This window comes from Stenella coeruleoalba, assembly GCF_951394435.1.
Source record: "Stenella coeruleoalba genome assembly, chromosome: 1".
NCBI classification, from domain to species: Eukaryota; Metazoa; Chordata; class Mammalia; order Artiodactyla; family Delphinidae; genus Stenella; species Stenella coeruleoalba.
The window spans coordinates 10,988,185-11,009,384 of NC_137169.1; the positions used below are offsets into that span (position 1 = coordinate 10,988,185).

Genomic DNA, 21,200 nt, shown 5'->3' on the forward strand with positions numbered 1-21,200 from the left:
TTGGTTGGTTAGTGTCTAGTATAGTGACTCCTATGTGGCCTTGACTGAGGGTCACATTCTTCTTTATTGTCTGGAAGAGGGAGCACTGATCCTTAGGAGGGACTTGCTAAGTGCGTCAGTTATCCTAGGGGTAGAAAAACATGAACTAAGAAGGACCCAGAAGCTCACAAGAGTCTGGGCAAGGGGTAGGGGTGGGAGAAGAAATGAGTGGAAAAACTCTCCTGCTGAAGATAGCATTTAGTTAAATAAATGAGAGAGAGAGCACGATATGGTGAGAAAGGAGTCCTGAAAATTCCATTTGTGGAAAAATCCACTCTGCTCCTTACTAAGTCTAATGCACTTCTTTTAAAAAAAATATATACCTTCATCACTGCCCCCTTCCCCCCACAGAAAACAACTTTTATAGGATGGAGATCACAAGAATAATACCATCAGTAAGAAAAGAATAAATTACATTTAGGGTAGGTCTGTAAAGTATTTCAAGCCACTGGGGTATCATTTCATGAACCAAAAGAACTAATTTACCAAATGTGTCCCCAGGGCCTGGAAGAGCTAATGCACTGACCATTGAGGGTCAGCTCCCTCACCTGCTTCTCCATCAGATCGGTGCCTTTGCAGAGAATGAAGGGCGTAGGGTTGGGACACAGAAGGTCCCTCCGTGCATCAGCATACACGGGGATGAGGCTGCATTCATGGATCGTAGGGGAAAATAGGAAAGAAAGAAAAGACAGAGACTTTAGAATCAGACACACGTGGGTTTTAATCTGGTTCCACTACTTTGTAGCTGGGTGAACGTGAGCAAGCCTTCCAAGCCTGAGGGTTTTTTTCTGATCTGCTGATAGGGGATCCTAATGCCTATTCTCAGGGTTGGGATGATTCAGCCTGAGTTAGTGGGAATCAGTGGATGGCCGTCGTGGGTGTCCAAAGGATGGGATCTGCCCTTACAACTATCCCGGTCACCATCACCATCATCATCTCCACCATCTGTGTCTGCATCATTGACAACGCCTGTGGAGTTCTTTCCGGACACCAGGCACCGCCCATTGCTTCCCATGCATTGCTTCCTTTAATTCCTCAACAAGTCTATGAAGTAGATAGACTTATCCTATCTTATCCCAGTAGTATCCCATTCTACTGATGAGGAAATTGAGGCTCGAAGTTAAGTAACTCATCCAGTGTCACAGAGCTAGTGAGTGGCAAGGCTCGTTCTTGAACCCTTATCTGACTAACTCCAGAGCCGATGGAGTTGAAGCTACTGTGGCCCTCAGGGAAGGGTAAGATCACTGTTGACGTCAGCTAGCATAGCCTGGCCATTGGGCTGTAGCGAGGGTGATTCGCTGAGACAAGGAATTAGAGCTGAAGACTGAATGGCCGGAGGACTTGAGTCTATCCTCTTTAGCCCTTTGAGGGCACCTTCCAGAGACCACTCTGGGCTACTGGGAAATAAAATCCCCAATGCATGGAGGTAGCCAAGACATGAGAGGGCAGGAGGTCCTGCAAGATATCTAGGGGTTGGACCAGTTCTTTAGGGTGTAGTGGTGATTCTCTACAGGTGGACATGTTTGTCTCAGGGTTTTGTATCTTGCTTGGCTGTTACTATTTGTCCACTATGACAGAGCCAAGAGCCAGGAGACCGGACCATCAGGCACATTCTCTTGTAAGCCCCGCACCACGCCAAATAAGAAACACAACAGAAAACCGAGGAACCTTCAAGGGTGGGGGTGGGGGGAAGTGCACGTCTATCAAAAAGTAGATGGTATAAATATCTATGCTTACGTGTTTGTCTATGGTTACTGTGTATAGTTAATATTTATCTATTTCATACGTAGGAGCTTCTGAATTATAAGTGAGTATTCAAGAACTGTTTGCAAATGGAAAATATGCAGAAGTGACCTGGTTGGTTAAATATATGCAGAGAAGGGATGCACCTGACCAACTTCCCAACTTTTAGATGAGAAATTGCTTGGGAAGTCAAGAGGAGAATGGCAGGCTTCACACCAGTAACTGTGCTCGGTGTGCACACTGAAGTGTGTGTGTGCGTGTGTGTGTGTGTATAGTGTACATATATACCTATATGTATACACACACACCCCTCTATAATCGACACCTGTACACATACATCCCCATCTTAAACCTGCGGGCTGTTTCCCTGAGCCCCACAACCCTCTGCCCTGTTTTCCCTCCTGGTTTCTTTTTCTCTGTATCCCTTCATTTCATAAGCGTGGTTCTGAGGGTGACTCACGGAGGTAGGTGGGTGGGCACTGCTGGGAAGGGAATATGGCTTAGCTGGTAGGGTTCACCACCTGCACAGTCTCCTCTATGTCCTTGACTCTGCCCTTCTCCTGGTCTTCTCACCCGGAGCCCGAGACCTGATTGCCTCTGTCTGAGAGATGCTTTGCCCTTTTCCCCAGAGCACATGTTAAAACCCACTCAGCCAAAGTAAACCATGTAAATGTACAAAAGATACATCTCCTAGATTGGCCGGGATTCGCATGTGACAATTTGAATAAACAGAGCATCCATCTGCAGAGAGAGAGGGGGATTCCCTGGGGACTCTCGGGTGGAGGGGGCTGGGAAGACACGGAACAGACAGCATGGAGAAGAGAAAGAGCAGGGAGCCCTTGCAGCCATTCCTGGGGCTCAGAGTTCCTGGAATTTATGTATTTGACACGTGTGCACGAGATTTATGAGCACCTGCCCTGGGTGCCTAGAGCAGTGAGTCTCAAACTTCACTGCGCCCCACATGCTCCTGAGAACCTTGCGGCAAATGCAGATCCCCAGAGCCTCCCCCAGAGATTCTGGTTGGTCAGGATTAGGGCTCAGGGTCTACATTTTAATGAGCATCTTCTGGGGACTCCACATCAAGGGACATTCAGCCTCACTTTAAGAAACACTGACACCAGCCTGCTGTCCAGAGGTGTGCCTCATAGAGCCCGGTAAGGGATACTGATTGCAGGAAGTGAAAGAGGCAGGACCACATTTCTTCCTGGCTCCTATGGGCAGCCACATGCCGACCCAAAGAAGCACCAAGGTTTCTCAGGACGCTGACTCCCGGGCTTCTCCTTCAGACCTCCCCTGTGCCACCAGGTCCCATGTAGGAACTTAACTTTGCAAGGAGAAGCATTTGAACGCTGCCTCCAGTCCCTGAGCCGGACAGAAACCAGCTGCCTGATTGACGCAGAGAGAAAAGGAGGCCACATGTGGGGATACCATAGGCCTGGTCCCAGCTCATCCACTTGACAAATTTGTATTGAGTCCTAGGGGCTAAGAGGAGGAAGGACATGCCGACATGGGGCTTGTCTCAAGGACCTTTTAGTCCAGTTTCGTGATATTAGGACAAACCCTTTAAAAATCAGTGTATTCATCTGCCAAAGGCAGATTCCAGGTACCGCCTCTACCTGATGGATTTGTTGCAAAGAGAAGATAAGGAGAGAGATGTGAAAGTACTTTGTTAAGTAATATGTGGCGAGAATTCCTGGGGAGACCTAGGATGAGAAGCGTTTTAATGACAGAAGCAAGAATCTTCGTGGATATGAAGTTATGGGGCATGGGGAGATGAAGTTGTGCAGTCAACCACCAGCTCTTTGGAGAACCCAAGTCTCTGTTTCTCCTTCAGTAAACAATGAGGTTGCTGGAGTAAAGGATCCCAAACTTGCCTTCTAGGACCAAATAGCATCATTTGGTTGTAGGGTGGGGCAACCATATATATACTGGGTTTCCCGGGACCCTTCCAGTTTATGCCACTTGTCCCAGCTTCATTACTCATAGCACCCTCTTTCACCCTCTAAAGTGTCCCAGTTTAGACATCACATTATAAAGTCACTCTATTCATGGAAGAGGGGAGGTGAGTATGACACTTCTGTCAGCCATGAGTTAGGCTCTCTGCCTTGGTCCTTATCAGGAATTTTCTTTCTCTGAGCTGGGATGGCTTTACAGACTTTCCAAAACGCCCTGGCGAGCTTTGACAGGCACCCAGTGTGCATGGCATAGTTTACTCATTCTGCTCAGAAAGATCAGACATTCAGCACGTACTGACGGAGGCTGGTGACCGCATAAGGGCCAGTGCACTGCCTGAGCCTCGGATGGGGTTTTGCTGATGGCGAGAGACGGCAACCGGTGACGCTGGGAGAACAGCAGCAGGTCCCTATGAAGTGAGCACATTTTCTGGCTTGGTTCTTAACATCAGTTTGCTGCGATGGGAGGTGGGGGCTCCTTTAGGAACACGCAGAAGGGAGAATCTTGAACCAGAACGCACAGTACTGTTGAATTCTCATAGTCGCAAACCCCAGAGAGAGCTATGGATGACAGCTCTGGGAGCCCGTCAGCCGACAGTTTATATGTGTCCCCCAAGAAATGAACTGTAAATGCATATTAGCCCTACAGATAGGCAAGTGGGAAAGGACACAGATTCTGTGACTATTTTCTTACCTGACATCACCTAGGTAGAAGTGCTGGTGGAAGTTGGGGGAGGGGGAAGGAAAGGTAGATTAAGTAAACTTTGCAGTTTAAATCAAGTGGATTCTAGAGGGTAATTAATCTCAGGCTTTATGTCTGAGATCTGATCCTTTTGCATGTGAGTGAACGTAAGGAGACACAGCTGGGAAAAGCCCCTTTTTTCATTTTAGAAAAAAAAAATCTCAAAAAATAAAATTCTTTAAAATCCTAGGAGGCACCCCAGGAGTTTCTAAGGAGAGTTTCTTGAAAGCTCAGAAGCACAGTTGGGGAAGAGAAGGGCAGAGAGAGATGAAAAGGGGCCCAAGGAATGGGTGTCTTTGCTTTCTTTCCTCCTGGTTAGATTTTCGGGTTTGGCTTGTTTTGTTTTGACTTGATTTGAAGATGCTGGTGTGTGGGAATAATCTCACTGAAGAGGAAAATGGGTAACACTTGGTCATTTTGTTTACCGTACAAACTACTCACACATTTGCAGAGCTCGTCCTATGGGGGTTAGGTGGCAAGGATGCAAAGAGAAATAACACTGAAAAATGACCACCCTCCTCCCACGCAGAGCTCTCAGTGAAGTGGGAAAGAGACACGTAAACAGATCAATTACTGTGCCTACCGATGAGTGCTCTACAGAGGTGTGAGTGCGCGCACGCCTGCACGCGCGCACACACACACACACACACACACACACACACACAGCTCTTCAAATAGAGCTGCTCTTAACTGTTTTCTCAGAAGGTTTGTTTCCAGGACAGCCCTTTTCCTCTTTTTCTGGTACTTGCTAACATACTTTTTTTTATTGAGGTGAAATTTATGTAACATACAATTAACTTTTTCAAAGGGAATAATTAGATGGCATTTAGTCCATTCACAATGTTGTGCAACCACAACCTCTCTTTATTTCCAAACCATTTTCATCACCCCAAAGTAAAACTCAGTCCCTGTTAAGTAGTTCTTCCCCATTCTCCCCTCCCCCCAACTCCTGGTAACCACAAATCTGCTTTGTCTCCATAGATTTACTATTCTGGGTATTTCATATAAATGGAATCATATAACATGTGACCTTCTGTGTCTGGCTTCCTGCACTTAGCGTAATGTTTTAGAGGTTTATCCACATTGTAGCGCGTGTCAATACCTTATCCTTTTTCATGGCTCAGTAACGTTCCCTGTATGGATATACCACAATTTGTTTAATCATTCATTTGTTGACGAACATTTGGGTTGTTTCACCTCTGGCTGTTATGAATAATGCTTCTGTGAACATGTGTGTACAAATTTTTGTTTGAATATCTGTTTTCACCTCTTTGGGGTATATACCCAGGAGTGGAATTGCTGGATCATATGGGTAATTCTATCTTTAACTGTTTGAGGAACCAGCAAACTGCTTTCCACAGTGGCTGAACATCACACCCCTCCCTTGAAGACCCACAAAGTTCTATTTTTGATGGTTCCTCCATAACAAAACTGAAAGACTTCAAAGAACTAAATCCTGGTTTACGAAACTACCAACCTGTCTAAGTGCCTTGGTTGGCCCAGTGGCTCAGAACTTTTGCTTATGGGACTAAGGTCAGGGGTTCGAGACCCAGCTGGCCAGTTAGCTGAGTAGAGTGGACAAGTGAACAATTAAGTCTGCTGCCACAGGCTCCACTATCTAACACTGTCCTCTCTTACAAAAGCTTGTTAGCGCTCACAGGGGGACAGAGCAAGAGTGTTTTTATGGTTACATATAAAAGGAAAACAAAAATCTAGCATCCAAGGCACAGTGGGACTAACTTGGAATCAGATGACTGCTACTTCCAGTCCTGGTTTCACCTGATTTCTGCAGGCCCCTTGGGTAAACTGCTTAACCCTGCCCGGAGGCTGTTTCCTCACCTCTAAATGGGGAATAATAACCCTTACTCCAAAGAGATGATAATGCATCCTAAGCACTTTGCACACAGTAGGCTTCCAACAAATGCTGTTGAATCTGGAGGGTGAGCAACCTCTGTGCCTGCCAGAGACCATCATCAGCTTCTGCAGTTGGCTCTGAGCTGCCCTCCTGAGGTTGACACAGCTGGAATGGTGGTGCACGCTTGTTCAGTTGTGCCGGGTTACACTGACTGTTTTAAATGGTCCTATTTGCATGGAATGAAGCTTGCTATGGTAACAAGGTCTGGTGGCTGGAATCCAGGGCCCCAGTGAAAAATGCAAAGCCTGTGCTCCGGGAGAAAGAGGCCCTTGCTGGGTGTATCAACTTTAAGGTTACCTCTGTTCTCCCAGGAAGAAGGAGCAGGTAAACTGAGGCAGCGGGGCCTCAACACTCCTGCTCCCAGTAAGAGGAGGAAGAGGGAAGCCCCACTGACGCCTTCCAGTCTTCCCTCCTGGTTTGCCCCTCAGTATTTAGCCCAGCTAAGAAGCTCAGGACCACCTTAGAGGCACACAGTGGTTCAGGGCGATGGGGAGGCCAGAGCGCCACTGATCCACCCCGGGGAAGGGCAGGGTGCTCCTTCGGAGAAGGGGGGACAGCGCAGGTTGGGGCGGCGGAGGTGGACAGTGAGATAGCCCAGCTTCCCGCTGAACAATTCCCACCCACCTTTTAAGGAACCAGCAAAGCAGGAACTCCACTTCGTAGCTCGGGCGTGCGGCTCCCTCCCCCGGAGCTCCATCCCCGCTCCCCTCCCGGGCCCCTCTTCCGAGCACCCCTCTCTCCCAAGCACCCACCGCCTCCCCAGCCCCTGCGCCGCGCTAGGAGCGAGTTCGCCAGGGCGGGGGCCGCCCCACGGCTCCAAGGAGGGGACCGAGGTCTGGCCTTGAAGCTGGCGCCCCCCACCCCTAGCCAGGGGCGCCACCTCGGCCCACGCCGGGCCACCGGCCGCCGCCCTCGCCCCCCGGGGGGTGTGTCCCCGAAGTCGGGGGCGCGGGAGGCCGAGGCAGCGGCCCCGCCCCCGGCCCGGGCCCCCTCCCGAGCGCGCGGCGAATGGTAGGCTCCACGGAAAGAGTGCGGGCGGCGCGCGGTGTCCGTCTCCGAGCCGCGCTCGGCGCCGGGGTCTAGGCGGTCGCTGCTCCTCCTCTTTCTCCTCCCCCCCCCCCCCCCCCCCCCCCGCCGCCTCGCTACCGCCGCGGATCCGGCTGGAGGCGCCGCTGTCATTCCTGCGCCGGAGGAGCCGGCGCTGCCGGTGCCTAGGGGTCGGGGCTCGGGGGAGCCGGGCCGCGGGGGACCCAACAGGTAGAGCCGGGGGTGCCCGGCCGCGCGCCCCCGGCGCATCATGCAGCTCTTTGTCACCTCTGTCGCCCCCAGGCCAAAATCCTGAGCATGATGGAAGACAATAAGCAGCTCGCGCTCCGCATCGATGGGGCGGTCCAGTCGGCCAGCCAGGAGATGACCAACCTGCGAGCCGAACTCACGGCCACCAACCGGAGACTGGCGGAACTGAGCGGCGGCGGCGGCGGCCCCGGCCCGGGCCCGGGAGCAGCGGCCAGCGCCTCGGCGGCGGCGGACTCGGCGGCGGCGAACATGGAGAACCACCAGCACAGCGCGCAAGGTAGGGATCGTACGGCGGCCGGGGCGGAGGAGAGGCTAGAGAGCAGGACCCGGACCCGGAGGGGGCCGGGGACTCGGTGCCCCACGGCCGCGGCGAAACCGCCTTGCATTGTGGCTTGTAACCCTTTCCGCCCGGCGGTGGCCGGCGCTGCTCCCCTGCTGGGAGTTGCAGGCTGCTGTCATTAACGAAAACCCGGGTGCACGCTGCGCCCGGGTTCACACGGTCACGCCTGTCCTGGCCAGCGCGAGCGAGGCTCAGCCGGCGCGTCCCTACCGGTAGCAGAAAGTGCCCTTCAGATGGCACACAGCCCCCAGCTCCTTGGGCAAACTTTTCATGCCCGGGCCTTTGCCCTCACCCGCGGCAGGGGTGAATGCCACAGCTCCCCCCAGTTCCGGAGGCTCCTTCCTTTGGAATGACTCCCGGAGAGGGAGCTCCAGACTCTGCTGCCGCGCTTGGGGTAGAGGATTGGACTGGTTTGCACTTTTCTCCACGGATGCCAAATCCCTTGTCTCGATTGCATCTGGACTTTATTTTCTCCCCATTTGAGATCGCGCAGGCAGTGGAATATATCGATGCAACAGTAGATGCTGTGCTCAGCAGGGAGTTTAAATTTCCAGCAAATATAAACACTGTGAGCACTTTCCAGGGGGGGAAATCTTAGACCTCAAAGGCTGAGTGATGGGCTCCTGGCGAAATGAAGGCTTAGATGGTGGATTTCCAGGTAGCCGCCGCTTGAAGGGACTCTTTGCAGTTAGGAGGAGGGGAAAATAAGGACAGTCTATGTTGACATTGGCAGTGATGAAGCTCTGAAACCCTCATGCATGGGTTAAAGGTGGAGGAAGCATCCCCTGAAAAAAAAGAAAAAAAATACTGTTTGGTTTCTGTGAATTAAAAAGTAAAAGGGTAGGCTGGATTTTCAGGATGTCTTTTCTTTTTTTGCCTAATTGCCCTTTAAGAAACGTTGTCACCGGTTATTAATGTCATTTGATTGTAAGCTAAACAGCTGAAATCCAGAATATGACAGAAGAAATATCCAGTCCAGGAGGGCCACTTGTGTAAATATGTCACTTGATGAAGTATGAGGTACCAAAGGCTCAGTGGCTTAGAAATATTTTCTAGTTCTGTTATTATTTCAAAGGCTTCTCCTAAGTGTTGAGAGAGAGAGAGTCTGTTTTCATATTAATGCCTTCTCTCCATCAGCTTCTGTTTCCTCTTTACCTTGCTGGGGTAGGTGTGCTTGTTTTTTTTTGCTGTGAGATGTTAAGCCTGAACATTAGCAGTGTATGTTCAGTTCCAAGTCAGATCTTAACTTGGTACTTCAGGAGTCCGTCAAGAGTCTTGGGGCAGTAATTTGGTACCAAAGTAGCATGACGTTATGGTGGGAAGGTGTTGTGAGCCTGGTATGAGCTTGCTGCACAGTTTTCAATGTGGGTATCTGGTTATTCTATCATTTATCCCTTGTTATGTCATTGTGTGTGGAAGATGCTCTCTGCTGGCACCCGGGCAAAAAAGGGAAGTTAGACTGCATGGTCATGCTTTACTTTTCATAGGCAGGGACTTTTTCAACCTTAAAGAAATAGCGCAAAACTGGCATTTTGCTGAGAATCAAAAGTCATGGTATGGGGGACTGAACAATGCTAGTTCATTTCCCACCATCCGCCTCGTTCTCAGCGGAGGAAAAGTTAAGTGGCTTTTATCTGAGTCCTGGGTCTAGCTGCAGTCTGAGCGTGCTAAGGAGGGGTCGGTGCCGCAACGATCTGCACATTCAACTTGGAAATTGTGATACTTGGCTGACGGTTAAATTGTTGTAGTGGAGCAAGAGGGGACTGTTTCCTTTTTGTTTTTTCCTACAAAAATGCACAAGGCTGTGGAAATGGAAAAATGGCTTTTGGATTTCTTGATATCCCTAAAAACACACAGAACCAGCAGCTTCCTCATATTCTTAGAAACATGCCTGCCCAGGCCAGGGGCTGTCTGTGGGTGGTTGGATGAAGGATGGTTTTGATTTTTCCTCTGTGTACCATTGGTATTTTTCAAAACCTTTACTAGGGGGAGTTTAATGATTTTATAATCAGAAAATAAAATGTTGAAGATTTTAACTCAGCTTAATGGTTGGCCACGTATCCCTCTAAATTGATGTCAATTTAAACTGATGTGATGGTTGAAAAGAAAACAAGACCCCCATGTAAATCCAGTGGGCATCGTTTCCTTATCTATGGCAACAGTTCCTCAATACAGTACTTTTTACATTATTTAGCCTCTGTGAGTGTTTTGGGTTTTGTTTTTGTTTTGTTTTGTTTTGTTTTGTGTTCTCAAGACATGTGGCAGCATTCTGCTGGAAGCGAAACCTTCTGCAGAGGTGGTCTGGTAGTTTCTTTTGCTAGTGCTTTCGTATTCCTAAAGGGAAGCACCGGGCTCTCAAGTTAATTTCAAAGTGTGGTTCATTGGCTTCTCACGCTTCTTTGTCATATGCCTCCAGGAAGGCTCACAGAAGCTCGGTTCCTGGGGGTTCCTAATTCTTCCGAATGAGTCTTCTGTTTTTATTTTGTCTGTGTTGGTGCAAGTCAATGGGCTCAAACCCTATGAGCATTTAGTGTTATTGAGTTATCACTTTTCAAATCAAGGTTTTGAATGAAATGAGTATCTTTCAAAATGCAACTGTATAAGTCATCTTTTAACTAAAGGACATTATGTACATATTAAGTGCCTGCTAATTTCCTTTTAATAATATTAGCCCAAATGGTTACAGGGAAGGGTCACCTTTTGCTCTCCCTGCTGAGAAACTGTTAGATCCATTTTCAGATTTTTTTGTTAAAAATTTTTTTGTTAATAAATTAAAGAAGCTCACCAATCCACCAGTGGATGTCTTGTTCCAGTGAGGCTATCTGACAGTAGGTAAGTTGATGAAGAAAACTTGGGGTTTCCTAGAGAGTTAATGGAGTGTGTCATTTAAACAAAATATTAACTTGGTTGGTACCCTCCGTGAGCTGGCATGGTTGCTACGTAACAGAGTCTAGAAAGTGAACTGCTGAAAATCTGGGCTTTCGGCACTTTGCAGGATCTTCTTTCAGAATCTGTGTTGAAAGAAACGCTTGGCAGCCAGCCCATCTCCTCTCTCCCTGCTTCAAGTGAGTCGGATAATCCCTAATGAGGATGCTGGCATGCGGAGCACAGGGCATCCGCGCAGGGTGGCGCATCTCAAGGCTCCAGAGCTGCCTCTTAGGTTGGTGGGGTCACAACTGCCTTTGACAGGTGGACAGAAGGAGCGTTGGAGAGAACAGAGCCAGGCAGTTGTTCCAATTTGTCTTGTTGTTGGTAGCCAGAGAACGGGTTTGTTTAAAGTCACATTTCTAAGCTGTTTTCCTCGGCGTAACATCTCTGGGAAATGTGTTTAAAATGCTTGCTATTCTTTGAGGGGAAAATATAGCAGTTTGTTTCTCTGAAAATGTTTTATCTGATGAAGGGCTAATATTAGATTCAGTTGGTTGCTTTGCTATGCGTAGACTAAAACAATTAAGTTCCATCGTACCCAATTCAAATAGGTGTTTAACTGTATATAACATAAAATACCTACGCCCAGTAGGACGTATACCTACTGCCAATATTTTTGTGGTTTGTTTTTTTAAGGAAATAATTGTATTTATATGCCTACGTAAGTGGAAATGCTCATAGCATCTTTCTTGGGTGTTGAGGACTTACTGTTTACTGCATCTGTTAGATGGGGATGGGGAAAAGTGTCATTTTCTTACACCTTTGTAAATTTCCATAAATAGATGCAAGTTTTATTTTTTTTCTCCCCAGGCATTAAAGTAGGCTGTTACTTCAGGGCTGATGGCTCTTATCTAGCATTACTGTAACACTGGAAACTCTTTGGTGAAGTATAAATTACCTTGGGACTGAATCGAATGTGTGAGTAGTCTGCAGAGATGCTAGACACTGTTGCTTTTCAAAATCAAAGCATCCCCTTTGGGGATCCCCTTTGGCATCCCCTTCCCAATTTGTTCTGCCTCTACATACTCTTGTTTTCCCAAGCAGACGTTTATCTTTTTTGAGAAGAGGATTTTCATGTGGCAGAGAGGATGGAACAAAATGTGGTGGAATCTCGGGGGCCCTTTTGTTAGCTCACCTGTAAGTTACAGAGCTCATCCAGTACCCATGGCTTGGTTTTCCAGCCATATCAATGGGCTGAAAGAGACTTGTCTGTCTTTTCCTAATCTGGTAGGCTGTCATGAGATGGGACTTCAAAATTCTTCCTGAAAATCACCATGCATGGTCCCAAAGAGAATAGGTACAGATCAGCACAGCCCGGTTGAAATTAGTTATTGATTGACTGTGATTTACTGTCTTTCCATTGTCTTTGGAAAATGACCTTAAGTCAAGTTTATGGTTCTGGTTAATTTCACACTTCCAGCATTTCAGGATTTACTGAGGTTTTTCAAAACTTCTTTGATACTAAGTTTGAGCCAATCTGATTTTTATAATAGGAGCCTAGTCACACATCCTCCCAGCATAAGACAAGGCATGTTCTCCCCATGCCTTTACCCCCTCTACTCCCCAAGACTGCTGGCACTTTTGAGGAATCCTGTAGCTTATAATTTGTGACTTCCTGGCTGCCAGTGAGCTTCTAGCAGATGGCCTTGGCGGGTGGGGGGTGCTCGTTGAAACACTGCCTGCTCACCATGCAAGTCATATGGGGCCCAGAAGGTCAAGCCTGGGTCCCGGCCATATTCATTGCATATTTCATTTATATTTATTCCTGAGTTACATAGCTAAGGAAAGTGAAATCAGCATGAATTTCTCAGTTCTTTCCAGACCTTTTCCAGTATTGGTTTGTGTGAGCGTTAGTGCTTGGCTTCTCACCCCCTGCCGTCCGTCAGGCAAGAATGGAACTCGTTCTGCCTGCTGAGGCCAGGGAATGGGTTTTTAAGTGAGCTTGTAAATGAAAATTAGTCCATACTGTTTGGGTTGGATATTAGGGTGAGTAACACATGGGATGACAAGGGTAACACATGGGATGACAAGGGAAGCCACCAACAGCAGTCATTGCAATGTCCTAGTCATCAGAAATGCAGGCAAAGAGGGTTCAGGCAGAATCCTTTAGGAAAAGACAGCTTCCCTGAAGCCAAGAGGGTGACCGTCCATTGCCGCGGATTGTTCCTGACAATTCGGGGCAGGTAAGCGTCCCACTGGCTCATGTCACCATCCTCAAGGTCCCCTGCCAGGCCCATCTTGACTGTGGAGAAGCGGGAGGGAGACCAGGCAAAGGAATCTCTTCTTTCCCATGTGGTTGGATGAGACCAGAACATTCTTGCTTGTTTGATGCAAACTCAGATCTCGGTGGCAGGCTCCAGGCTGTGCTCTGTGGGCATTCTTGCTTCCCCCTTGAAATCCTGAGCTGCTAGAAACATGAAAGAAGCTGAATGTAGTTGCAGTGAGTTTGACAAGGACAACTGTTTGAGCAGGTGGCTTCTGTGTGATGGGATATCATTGGTTCTCAACTTGTTTTAGTGTCTTTGTTGACTTGCTGGACCTTTGGGTCAGACTTCTGAAAAGCCCTTGTCCCCTTCACCCTCCAATATATTGAGACCCTAGCATGAAAGTTCGTATGGAGCTTGTAACAGGCAGGTCTACCAGCAAAGCGCCCCCTGAGGCCTCTGCCCCTGCTGTGATGGGCAGTCAGGCTGGGAGGATGGAGAGAAATGGGAGGAGGGGCTACCCGCCCAGCTCCTACCCCTTCTCTTCTCTTCCACCAGAGCAAGCGCCGGATTGAAGGGGATGGAAAGGCCTTCCATTCCCAATATTGTCTCAGCTCTGCAGATCGTTTGAAGTAATGTGGATCATTAAGAGCAAAGTGCCCTCTACAGGAAGGTGGGTCCGGAGCTAATAGTTTACACTCACCTTGGGTACTTCATTATGGTTCTCGGAGCTCACCTCTTGGGGGTTCTGGAACCATCCTGATACCATGTAATTTTCTTTTCAGTGAAGGTGAATAGTGTAATGTAGGACTAAATTAGAACTAGTGTCAGTGCTTTGTCAAACTTTTCAATAAATAATAGCAATAAGGACTTCCAACATGTCACGTATCTTCCCGAGTGCTTAACATGCATAAATGTATCTGGAGCCCAATGAAGTGACAACTGTTGTGCCCATTTTTGAAAAGAGGAAACTGACTGGGACCCAGAGAGGTTAGGTCACCTGTCTACCATGACATAGTAATGACAACGACGGTGATGATGACAGCAAGCTTTGACATAGTCTTGCTTGGAGCTAGGTACTGTTCTAAGTGCTTCTCTGAATTAATGCATTTAATTTTTGTAATGACTTATAAGGCAGGTACCATTGTACCCATTTTACGTATGAGAAAACCGAGGCATGAAAATGATCTGTTACTTGCCAGAGGGCCATTAAGCGACCAAGCTCTGGCTCCGGAGTCCGTGCCCTTACTCATCTCACTTTGATGCCCAGGGTCACTTGGCTGGTAGTGACTGATCCAGGAATTCAAACCCACCGAGGCTCTCTGCTCTTTAAACCTGTATTGTCTCCTAAATCAGAAGTATCTTTCGGTTTGTTCATTAGGAAGGTTGACGGAGCTATAGGCTTGTCTCCATTCTTAATTAATGTTTTCCTAAACTGATGGTAATTTCTGGGTCCTTACATGAAACCATAGGGAAGCAGGAATCCCTCTCCCTTAAGTGGGAGGTTAACCGACAAAGAGGGAATTGGGTCCTGCTTACAAGGTTAGCAACCCAAGGGTCACTTGTCCCCGATGAAAAGAACCATATTGATCCCGGCGTTGGGGCCTCCTACTTCTCAGACTTTGAATGCATTCTCTCTTGGGAAGGATGATTCCAAGCAAAGCTGGTATCCTGTGGTCCTATTATTCTCCCTCCTACCCATATCTTCCCCCTTTCCGAGTTCTCTCCCAGTGGCCTCGGTGGCCCCCAGTGGCCCAAGACCACGCCCAACAAAAGACGTATAACTACTCACAGATTCCTTTACACTAGGATTTCCCAGTCTTGGCACTGTTGTCATTTGCAGGATACTTCTTTGTTGGGGGGGGGGGGGGACATCGTGTGCATTGTAAGATGTTTAGCAGCGTCCCTGTCCTCTGCCCACTAGATGCCAGTAGAACCTTCCACACCCCAGTTGTAACAACCAAAAATGTCTCCAGATGTTTCCAAATGTCCGTTGGGAGGCCACGTCATCCCTGGCTGAGAACCACTTTGTATGCCAGGCATTAGAGGATACCCCAGTTGTGAGTCTTAAGATGGCGGCTCTGTGAGAGCAGAGAGTTTCATCTGTTTGTTTTCTGCTCCATTCGCAGCACCTAGAACAGTGCCTGGCACATAGCAAGAGCCCAGTAAATAGTTGTTGACTGACTGAATGAATGAACAAATCCATGATTTTTAAATTACAGTGTGCGGAATTCGGTCGACTTGTCATGTTTTACATGAAGATCATTGGTTTAATGGTAGATGGTTTTAATTGTGTTTATTCGCCATATGTCAACACTGTTCTCAACCCCTTCCCTGTATTATCTCAATTAATCCTTTTAACTACCTTCTCAGGTGAGTACTGGGTTTGCCACCTTACAGATGAGAAAATTGAGGCCCAGAAAGGTTATGTGACTTGCCCAGGGTCACCAAGCTAGCAAGTGGCAGAGCCAGGATATAAACCCAAGTAAATGTGCCTCCAGAGACTGCCTGTTGTCCCAGCCAGGATGCTGTACAGCTTTGCATAGTTTTTCCCATTCCTGCCCAAGAAATCATTTTTGTTCTAAAGCTGGCATTGTGGCAATTATAGTTAGGATTTGCATGTCAGACACTAAGTCATTCATCATAAATCCTCAGAGCTCCACTGTACGAAAGATGCTTTGTCACTGCCGGAGAGTCTGTAGCCAGGAAGGATTGGTGTGTGGCCAGAGGTAAGAGGGCAGTTCAGTGGCTGAACCCTGTTTAAATGTGAGAATCTCCCTTCTCTCTGCCTCGCTGCTGGGCTTCAGCTGGAGGGAGTCACATAGAGGACTGAAAGTTTCAAGGAAAGGGGACAGTGGCCCCCAGAGCTTCTTAGCAGGGGGTTGACTCATTTTTAGGAAAAGGGATGTTCCAGGATCAGAACTGGGGAGCTGCAGAGACTTTGAAGATGATCCAAGAGGATAGTGATAGCAATAGTCAGCATCTGTTGAGGCTTTATTTTTTTTCTGGACTTTCCCAGACCCTGTGGGGTGTGATTGATGACATTTTCTCATCTGACTTCCTATCACAGCGAGTTAGATAATGTTCTCACCTCCATTCTACAAATGAAGAAACTGAGGCTTAGAAAGGTTTAGTTGCTTTTCCGAGATCTAGACAGTGGTCTTCTGCTGGACTGGAACACAGGTTCACCTGACCCTGGAGCCCGCCTGCTTCACTACAGCAAGAATATTGAGGACTACCCTAGTGGCACAGTAGTTAAGAATCTGCCTGCCAATGCAGGGAACACGGGTTCAATCCCTGGTCCAGGAAGATGCCAGATGCCGCAGAGCAACTAAGCCTGCGCACTGCAACTACTGAGCCCATGTGCCACAACTACTGAAGCCCGTGCACTCTAGGGCCCGCGTGCTGCAACTACTGAAGCTCGTGTGCCTAGAGCCCATGCTCCACAACAAGAGAAGCCACCGCAACGAGAAGCCCGCACACTGCAATGAAGAGTAGCCCCTGCTCGCCACAACTAGAGAAAGCCCACGCACAGCAACAAAGACCCAACACAGCCAAATATAAATTAAAAAAAAAAAAAGAATATTGAGATATTGTGCCAGGCAGCACAAAGACATGCCAGGAGGATGGCTTTGTCTTTTTGCTTCCAGACCAACCCTCCCATTCCCCTTCATTTTCTTTTCTTCCTTTCCTCCTTTCTTCTCTCTGTCTCCATCTAGCTTGAGAGATTGGGCACATAGGTTCAGGGACCACAGATTTAATAAGATATGGAGCAAGTTATCTTGGAGCTCTTAGGCTAGTAGGTGTGACTGACATGGAAGTATAATTACATTTTATAATAAAGGTCTAGGCAGGTGTAATGGGAAAATAGATGATGAAGTGACAAATACAGAAGCCTTCACAGATGTACATGACAGTGGCAATATGTAAGAAAAGCATGCTGGGAAAATACATTAATTTCTCTACTAAGGTTAAACTGCCCATGAGAGATCATTAGAGTGCAACTTTGGGGGTAGGCTGGGATTGGATACTGCAGAGAATAGCTGCTGGCTTGGACCTTCTCCCTCAAAGAGCATTTCTTAAGGAGAAAGAAGATGTGCATGATATAGGGTTTAGATCTTGAATAATAGTTGGGTTTTCTTCTCCAAAGAGAACAAGAAAAGATATGAATTTCAATGCAGGTATAGCTCTGCATCTTTCAAAATAAACTCACCCCTTATATATATTATCTTCCTGGCCAAGGCTGGCGCTCCTTGTCAGCTGCAACAAATGAATTAGTTCATTTTCCTTGATTAACTTGAATTTTTTTGACACCATTGAGGATGGTGTCTTTAATTCAGTAAGTGCAACTTGGAACACAGTGGGATTTATGTCACCCTTTCCGCCTCATTCTTGCCATTTGGAATTCTGTGCTCGCCATTTCCTGACGATGGCAAGGTACGAAATTTAGAAATTTGATACTGACCCTGGAGAGTGCAGTTGTGGCACCACAGAGCCTGATGAATGATGGCTGGGGAGAACTGACCTGTGATTATATGCATCCTGATTATCTTAATTAATGCATTCATCAAGTAGATCGCTTTTCCGGTTCCTACAAGGTTTACCACGTGAAGCAAGAAAAAACCGGGACTATTTCTCGACACAGCTTTAGATTTGGGAGTTAACAGAAAGGCAAGGCCTGGCCGCCATTCTGTAGAGACCGTTAGCCCGTTAGCTAGCAGACGTGCTCGGATTGCTCTGTTCACAGTTCGACGTGGTACCAGGCAGCCCTGCAAGGAGGCATGTTCAAGTCTTAATGGAAGTCCTCTGGAGAAGGATCATTATTTCTGGCCAGATTTTCTACGGTGTGGGTCAATATCATGGACCAATAGAAAAGAACCTTGTTAAAACTCAGCTGGTCAATTCATGGGTTGGTTCCACCGTGGGATAACTCAAAACACACCCTTCAACACTTTCAGTGTTATCACCTTGCCTCTAAAGCAAAAGCTTGGTCTAGCATCCTCATGCTAGACCATGAGGATGGATGGATGGATGGATGGATGGATGGTCTAGCATCCATCTAGCAAAAGCCAATGCTCAGAATCCTTTTCCCAGGGTTCTGCTGCTTTTATCCGCTTTTCTTTCCTTTGCACCCAGGAGGCACTAGGGAAACACTAGAGCATATCACTACCCAGATCTTTGTAGATCTTTGCAGATCTTTGTGGTATACAGAGACCTGCACAGGCATTGTCTCTGTGGATCCTACCAACTGGCCCATAGGATGGAATTGAAGTAGACACAGCAATCTATTTCTCAAATAAGGAAACTGAGGGACAGTGATTTAAACTGATTTGTTCAAGATTGTTGAGCTTGTCATTGAACCAAATTGTCCTCTCTTTCTCCCACTGCAAGATCCCACCGTGACTGCACAATGGTGGCAGAGGGCTGCCCTGGAACTTATGATTGGGTGAGATCTGACCTTGCCTTGGCCAAGCCCTCTTGAGCATGGGCCGCCCTGTCTTGTAAGACCTGGATGGTGACACCGTCACCCCAAGACTGTGCTCTCATACTCTGAGCTCCCATATCCAATGTCTACCCATGGTAAAGGGACCATCCAGTTTTACAGATTTAATCTTATTTTTTACACTAAATTCTTTCATCCTCTCCGTGGGGTTTTCAGTCATTTGACTTCTCTTTCAATGACCTATCTTATTCATGCCTGAACGTAGCGTTTCCCTTCTTCTGGCCTCCCCTAAAAGCAGTTAGAGACCTGTAAACCAGAGCAGGTTTGCACCCGGGGAACTTCCTGATTGTCTTATTGGATCTGGGAATGACTTTCGTATGGAGGACAATTTTTTCCACCTGACACCATCGTCGTTTAGGATTTTTGAATATGGGAAGCACGTCTGTGAGGGGACCTATGGTCTTAGCACGTGGATGTGTGTGTACTCTCTGAGTGTCGGGGGCAGGATGTAGCCATCAGTAAATCTGCCTAATTTCTCTCTCTTCACTGTCCCTTCAGGGAGACACTTTGGAACCTTTAGGATCTCTTTTATCAGAGTCTTTGAGTTAACATCCGTCGAAAACATGTTGGTTTCAATTGTCCACCTAACTGTTGGCTGTGCAGGCACGTGTTCTCAGTGCTGCTGTGGCTGTAACTGCCTAGATAGTTGGTGGACCTCCTGCTGCTCCAAGCTCACATCTAAACCTTGAACTCAGATCAGTGGAATCTCATCCACAGACTGAAGTCCAACAGTGTGGCAGAAAACTCAGGGAAAATCAGAATGGGGTCTTTTGCTGTGCACCCAAGGAGAGTGGAAAGGAAGTATCAGCCCGGAGGCCTCTGCAGCGCAGCAGACAACCCGCTGTAGTTAACTGACACCTAAGCAGCTAATCTATCGGCTGGGACTCTCATCTCTGTTTCATTTCAGTGTGACGAGGGACAGTCGCTAAAGGCTTCCCAAACCTCTGATAGCAAAATAGAAATAATACACATTTGAAATGCATTTGAAGATCTATTTATAATAGGCTCTAGGAGAGCAGAAGGTATTTTTAGGATCAAAATGTTTGCTTGTAGTACCTCTACAGTGTAACAACCAAAAAAGTCTTTAGACATTGCCCAGTGTTTTTGAGTTTTAGATTTGTATTAGCATTAAACACTTCGGATTCCCGCCACTGACAATAGATACTATAGCTGCACGTGGAGATGAAAGAAAGTGCTTCTTGATTCAGTTGGGAGTTCACTTCAGTGCTTGCTCTTGTGGCTTGAATGATGGAGCTAGTGTAGGAGTTGGCAAACTTTTTCCGCCAAGGGCCAGATAGTAAATATTATAGGCTTTGGGGACCATAGGATATCTGTCATAATTCCTCAGCTCTGCTGCTGTAATGTGAAAGCAGCCGTAGACAATAGGTACATAAATGGGCGTGGTTGTGTTCCAATAAAACTTTATTTACAAAAACAGGCATTCCTTGGAGTATAGTTTGTCAAGCCCTGAACCTGCAGTTCTCTTCCATTTGCCTTCTGACCCATTTATATCCCGCACCTTTACAGTGCTTAGCATACAGAAGGAGCTTAATAATGATTGATTAAGCTAGTGAATTAGATTGGAGCAATCAAACCACCAGATTACAGTGTTAAAGGAGCAGAAACAAGAAGTTAATTACTAGGGGTGTAATGGTTAATGGACAAGAGAAAGAGACATTTGTTGGCAGCTTCGTGGTCTGAGGTGAAGTCGTTTGTGATTAGTCATCATTACAGACCTCGAGCTGTGAAGGGACAAAGAATCGCCAGTAGCAGTGAGATACAGAGCAGGACACTTGGCATCTGAGCCTCAATTTCCTTATTTAGGAAATGAGGAGGTCATTTCCATCTTCAAGATAATATAGCAGATACATGGGTTAAAGGGAGTGAAACAGATCCGATCCAGATCCTGGCGATATGACTTGGGTTGTGGGACATTACAGCTCTGTTTCCTCCTCTATAACGAGGCCGATAATTCCTCCTTTCTAGAGTGATTAGGATGGTTTAGTGCAGGGTTTCTCAACCTCAGCACTGTTGACGTTCTGGGCCAGAAAATTCTTTGCGTGGGGGCTGACTTGTGCGTTGTAAAATGTTTAGCAGCGTCCCTGGTCTACACCACTAGATGCTCGTAGCACCCCTATAACGTGACAACCAAAAAAGTCTTTAGACATTGCCCAGTGTTTTTTCCTGGGGGGAAAATTACTGCCTGGGTTAATGGAATAACACATAGTGTGCCTGGCACAAAGCTTGGTGGACTTTGGGATTCAATAGATAGAACTCTTCATTATTAATAGCATAGTATATTATTGAACTCTGAATTCTCCCACCTTGGAATGAAATTCTCTTTATTTCTCCAGCTGATTTCTGTCCCCCATAGGCAAGATTGGACAGGCAAGATTGGATCCCCCCCAGATCCCAGGTCTTTCTCCTGATATCTTTGTGTTGCTTAGAGGCCTTTCTCCTGGGAGGAGCCAGACTTCTTCTTATGTCCTGCTGAGTATGCTTTCCAGCCCTTTAAACACACATGTACCTAGACTTGTA

The 21,200-nt window shown here is 47.2% G+C and overlaps 1 protein-coding gene across 5 annotated transcripts in view; it reads left to right on the plus strand.

Annotated features, from left to right (window-relative positions):
- The window catches only part of KAZN (kazrin, periplakin interacting protein), a 1,123,195-nt gene that overhangs the window by 697,264 nt on the left and 404,731 nt on the right, over positions 1-21,200 (plus strand). For 3 of the 5 annotated variants that reach the window (XM_079918585.1, XM_079918584.1, XM_079918586.1), the window contains one exon: positions 7,721-7,964. In XM_079918585.1, the coding sequence (XP_079774711.1) occupies positions 7,721-7,964 (244 nt within the window). Of the gene's footprint in view, positions 1-7,528; positions 7,649-7,720; positions 7,965-21,200 lie in introns of those variants that run through there. The other 2 variants (XM_079918588.1, XM_079918587.1) reach the window with 2 other exon arrangements.